Source organism: Bison bison, unplaced genomic scaffold (genome assembly GCF_000754665.1).
Source record: "Bison bison bison isolate TAMUID 2011002044 unplaced genomic scaffold, Bison_UMD1.0 scf7180017864375, whole genome shotgun sequence".
Classification (NCBI taxonomy): domain Eukaryota; kingdom Metazoa; phylum Chordata; class Mammalia; order Artiodactyla; family Bovidae; genus Bison; species Bison bison.
The window spans coordinates 1,066,377-1,072,180 of NW_011494947.1; the positions used below are offsets into that span (position 1 = coordinate 1,066,377).

At 49.1% G+C, this 5,804-nt stretch overlaps 1 protein-coding gene across 1 annotated transcript in view; it reads right to left on the reverse strand.

The window, feature by feature from the left end:
• LOC105000773 (chromosome unknown open reading frame, human C9orf171) overlaps window positions 1–5,804 on the reverse strand; it is a 153,980-nt gene that overhangs the window by 56,600 nt on the left and 91,576 nt on the right. Inside the window, exons 2-3 of the mRNA XM_010856772.1 lie at window positions 5,325–5,424; window positions 4,346–4,574 (exon numbers count right to left, since the gene is read on the reverse strand). Of these exons, the coding sequence (XP_010855074.1) occupies window positions 4,346–4,574; window positions 5,325–5,424 (329 nt within the window). The remainder of the gene's footprint in view (window positions 1–4,345; window positions 4,575–5,324; window positions 5,425–5,804) is intronic.

Sequence of the window (5,804 nt, forward strand, 5' to 3'; positions counted from 1 at the left end):
TTTTTTTAATGTGGCAAGTCATTCAAACTTTTCTAGCTGAGCTCTGCAGCATGTGGGATCTTCCGGCAGGGATCAAACCTGTGCCCCCTGCATTGGCAGCATGGAGTCTTAACCACTGGATCACCAGGGAAGTCCTGAAATTTTGATTTTTTAAATCACTGCCTGGGCCAAATGAACACCTTCGCGGGTTGATTTGGCCTCCACCCCTACTTGTGATCACGTGTCTTCATGGGCATCCTTTGCCAGATAATTGCTTAGGTGTCCACTTTCTTCTAGCTGGAGGCTCAAGGATCGAAATGTACCTTTCTGATTTAGGGACAATCGGTAACAAATTGGTACGGATTGGAAACCAAATCAGCTAACTGGAAAGGAAGTAATTGAATAGTCACAGATTCAGGTTTTGACTCCGTCTGGCGTTGAGAGGTTGAATGAGCGGGTGGGTGGAGGTGCACAGGGCCACTCAGGTCTGGTTATTTTGTCCATTGTGAAATGTATCAAAGGCCAGAGGATTTGATCCTGGGGGAGGCAGGGGGCTCTCTCACGTGGGGGTTAAACCTACAATCACAGCATCCCTAGCTTAGAGTAGGCCTCTCCTGTGTTCAGTCTGAAATGGAACTTTATTTTTTTAACATATTTGTACTTGTGAGTAATTAGTAGTCATTTGTTTCTTTGCTTCTTTCTTTATTGGATCAAATCACCCCAGCCACTCCTCGGGTAGTCGGGTGTAATCGGATTTGGTTTCTAACATGCTTTTAAAGTAAAGAAATAAATACAATCGAGGCTTGTAAAAGGTGATCATTAGAGAATGGGCCTCGGTCCCATAACTTTAAAGTAATAGCCCCATTATGAGAGGGGGCAATGATTTTATAACTGTTCCTTGCACGGATGTTGGAAGGTTGAGGGGCTTCGGGGGCAGGTTGGGCGTTGCAGTAAAAGCTTTTCCAGCAGCCATTTAACCTCCATTTACGAAGAAATAAAGCGAAATTGATGCTGATTTGGGCCTGCTTTGGGGGGTATTTTTGTTCCATAAAAGCGCTTTTGCTTGCAATTTGCTGAGCTGCCCTGTCACATCAGAAAGGGCCGCTGTTGATAAAGATAAAGCTTTATGGCCACAATATTTGCTGCTAACAGCAACCTAATGCAGCATTTTCATTTTTGTGCAATTAATGTTAACGTCTGCTACGAAAATTGTCATTAAATACCATTTTAAAATCCATTCAATTTGCATATGCAAAGCCCATTTACCATCACAGAAGATATAGCCGGCACTTCATCACGTCCTTTCCTTGGAATTGTAGCCACTCAGTTTTATAGCGATTTAAGATTTTTATATTGAAAGCTCGATGGTAATGGATGTTCTTTCTGAGCCCGGCTGACTTAAGCTTTTCCATTGTACGTAGAGCCACACAGCCCCAGGACCAGACACTTCGGGGGGTCGCACTGTACCCGAAGAAAGAGCACTGGATGGAGCATGCTGGCCGGCCGAGATCTGACTTGGGTCGGTCACACCCTGCTGTGTGACCTTGTGAACATTTCTTCACCTCTCTGAACTACTGTTTTCCTTTTTCAAAGAAGGGCTTCGAACCAAATGATGGCTAAGGAGCTGTGTTCTAATATCTCATTTTTTTTAAATAAAACTTTTAGCTGCACCCCTGCAGCATGCAAGGTCTTAGTTCCCTGACCAGGGGTGGAAACACAAGGTGGAAGCACAATGTCTCAACCGCCGAACCGCCGTGGCAGTCCCCGTATTTCTAAATGTATGCACGCCAGTTAAGGATCCGGGCCAAGCCTTTCTGGGAAAAAGTTGTGTGGTCTTAGGGAGGTCAGTGCATCTCTCCGTGGCTCAGCTGGGTGAGTAACCCTGCCTGCTTCCTGCACAGTCTTTGATTTTCAATGTTGTGCTAGTTTCTCGTGTATGGCAAAGAGGTTCAGTTGTACATATATAACATGTATATATTCTTTTCCATAATCTTTTCCATTATGGTTTATTACAGGATATTGACTATAGTTCCCTGGGCTATGCAATAAGACATTGTTGTTTATCTGGTTTATGTGTATGTGCTAATCCCAAACTCCCAATTTATGCCTCCTCTATCGCCTTCCCCCTTTGGTAACCATAGGTGTGCTTTCTATGTCTGGGAGTCTGTTTCTGTTTTATAAATAAGTCCATTTGTATCCTATTTTAGATTCCACATATAAGTGATATCCTATATTTGTCTTTCTCTGCCTGACTTATTCACTTAGTATGATAATCCGTAGGTCTATCCACGTTGCTGCAAATTGCATTATTCCATTCTTTTTTATTACTGAGTAGTATTCCCTTGTGTGTATGTATATACATGGGTTGGGAAGATTCCCTGGAGAAGGGAATGGCAACCCATTCCACTATTCTTGCCTGGAGAACTCCATGGGCATAGGAGCCTGACAGGCTACAGTCCATGGGGTCACAAAGAGTCAGACAGGACTGAGCAACTCACACTAACATATATATACGCCACATCTTCTCTATCCATTCATTTGTCCGTGGACAACTTCCAGATTGCTTCCAGATCTTAGCTAAACAGTGCTGCTATGAAACACTAGGCTGCACAGGGTTTTAATGATGATGGGATGGAATTGACATAGAGGCAGAACATACCCTGAGAATCCCAGAATGCTGGTTACTGCTGTAACATCCTATTTACAGATGAAGGAACAGAAGTCCTAGAAGGAACAAGGGTTGGGAATGAAGGTGTGACAAAATGCCCAGGTGACTCCTGGCTGGGGCTTCCCCTGGACACCATGCTGTCTTCAAGACACTGGTGACCAAAATGGGCCAGGCTAGTGACCACACAGTGGGGACTCTGCACTGCACTGGAGAACCTTGCCTTGCCTTCAGAGACTGACTTGGGTGTTATTTCAAAGCGGGAAGAAGGATGATGTACAGATAATTAGTCAATCTGCCCCACGAGTGACTTTCCAATGTGTCTCTAGTGCCACATTCCAGGTCTTGAGGGCTGATGAACAGAAATGCATTTCCAGTATGAGAGTGGTGAGTACTATTTGAGGCCAGGGAGACAGGAAAGCTTACCAAAGAGAGGATGCTGCATCGAGCTTTGATGAACAAGTAGGTTTTACCAGGTAGGACGGTGAGAAAAGGCAGAGGGAAAAGCATACAAAAGTATGGTGGCGGACACTGTGGGAAACACACGTCAGCTAAAATAAATAAACATAGAAGCCCCATGTGGTCCAGCAGTTCCACTCGCGGGTATATATGCAAAAGAATCGAAAGCAGGGACTCAAGCAGATACTCGCACACCCATGCTCATAGCAGCGCTATTCACAATAGCCAAAAGGCGGAAGCAACCCGGGTGACTGTTCTGAATCCATAAACAAAATGTGATACAGTTTGGACTATTATTCAGCCTTAAGAAGGAAAGGAATTCTGATCCATGCTACAGCACAGATGACTCTCAAGTACGTTATGCTGAGTGAAACACGCCAGACACAAAAGGACAAACACGTACTATGGGTTAGGAAACTCTGCCGTGCTGGACAACTGCTGTGTTTGCCTGCCGTTGTGTTCTGTTCTCATCCTTCTGGGTCAGAAGCCCTCTTTCCACATCTTTTCCACCGTCAGCCCATATAGATTGTGGAGACTGATTCCAAGCAAGCTCCCTCCAACGAAGGGCCGGGGTCAGGCCTGACCCATCAGAGCATCAGAATCCCCTGGCCTCAGTAACTGGAGCAGAGGCAAGACACGGTGACCCCGGCCTGGCCAGTCAGTGTATTTTGCGATTTCTACTCGCCCCTGCGGTTGGGCCAGGGATAAGCACGGTACTGAAGTCGGGCCAAAGAATCTTAACCTCAGGCTTTTATGGTTTCTTTCCACCGAGGTCACTAAAAGCACAGGATCTAAGGATGCAGCTGTCCCTGGCCATTTTGCCAAGTGAGGAAGACGCTTATCAGAGACCGGAGCCAAAACTGGGAAGCACAGCCAAGTCATGGAGAGGCAAACATGACATTGCCTGATTGCCTAGATCCGGCTATGCCTGAAGCTCTTCCCTTTCATTCATGTGAGCCAATAAATTCCCCATTAAAAAAAAATCCAAGTTGTTTGAGACTTGATTACATGCAACCACATTATTTTATAGAATGTCACACATTCCAGAGCTGGGACGTGGGTCACATGTCTGCCTCTGAGCCAATCACCGTGAAGGTGGTTTGTGAAATACGCTGATTGGCCAGGCCTGGATCACTCACCCCTCCCTGGAGTCCAGAGTCCCACTCCCACATTGTTCCTGACCGTGAGCGCCCTGTCACCGCCCTGGTGAGGGGATGGAGTCTTGGGTACCAGCCATCTTACCGTGCCCGGATCCCAAACGTCATATTTGGGGGGAGGGAGGGCGGTTCCTTCTTGAGGCGCCTGTCATCCTGGTCACTGATGCGGATGTCGTTGAGCTGACGGTAGTGCAAATTCTCCCGGGCGGTGACCAGGCCAGCCTTCACGGCCCCTCTGTTCATGGCAATATAATTCCGGGTCAGCTCGTGGGGGCAAGTCGGCTGCTGTTTAAACACGTTCCAGTGTCCGATGGCTGAGGGCGGGGAGAGACAGAGCCAGGGCCACCAAAGTCAGTCAGGGAAGTAAAGCAACCGTGGCATCTCACTGGGAGGAAACTGGGGCACAGATATCTTTCATTAACCCAGAACCGGTGGAGGGACGGTCCTGCTCGGCTCCCCGGAAAGGGAGGGGTCAGGATTCCCAGATTCTAGTCGGGGCCTGAGCATCCTTCATGGAGCTGGGCTTGCCCTTCCTTGACCTCCTTTGGGGCTTCCCTCGTGGCTCAGCAGTAAAGAATCTGCCTGCCAATGTAGGAGGTGCAGGTTCCACCCCTGTGTCTTCTTTTGTCAAGAAGATCCTCTGGAGAAGAAATGGTGACCCACTCCACTATTCTTGCCTGGGAAATCCCACGGACAGAGGAGGCTGGCAGGCTGCAGTACGTGGGGTCACAAAGGGTCAGAGACTACTTAGTGACTAAACAACAGCAGCCGCAGGCCTCCTTTGAGCCATCAGAGGGCTGGCCCTGACCCTGCCCATGCTTGCAACTCAGAAGGTGCAGAGCACAGTCTCCTGCCTGGGGACAAGGCTCCACACAGTCAGGGACCCTTGCTATTTCTCTGACACATTAGACTTGGACCCCGTGTGGTCCTGTCCTTTTCAGCTAAGCTGACTTGGAATCATGCTGCAGGGCAGACCCCCGACTCTTTTCCTGGAGCGTGGCCAGCTGCCATGTGGCCTGGTTAGAGGGCTCAAGTCCCTTTGGCGACCAAGGACGCTTGCTCACCTTCGGGGACCCCTCCATCCAGTCCCCGGATGTAGAGTCCGTAATTAAAATTAATTCCGGGCAGACTGCAGCTTCTTTCCCGGGGCTTCCCGAGCTCAGCCTGTTGGGGAAGGACAGAGGCACAGGTCAAGAGTGGGATCTCAGACCCAGGGTGTTACACTGAAATCAGTGGCCCCAGGGTCTGTGGACGATCTCAGCGTGACTGGGGTGTGGACCGCCAACGCCCCTGAGACAAGCGCTAAGCGCTGTTGGGCGTTGAGACACACCTTGGGGAAGCCTGCCTGCTGGGCTCCTGCTCAGGGGCGGGTGAGGAGAGCAGAGTCAGGAGGACCCTGTGATAGCGGGTGGTTGGGACCCAGGCCCTGAAGGAGGAGGTGCATTTATGAGGCAGGAGAGGGCGGCACAGTCCCACACCGAGCAGCCGGTCTTGGGTCCAGCCCAGATCCGCCCGCCTAGTGCTGCACACAATGTATCATGGAG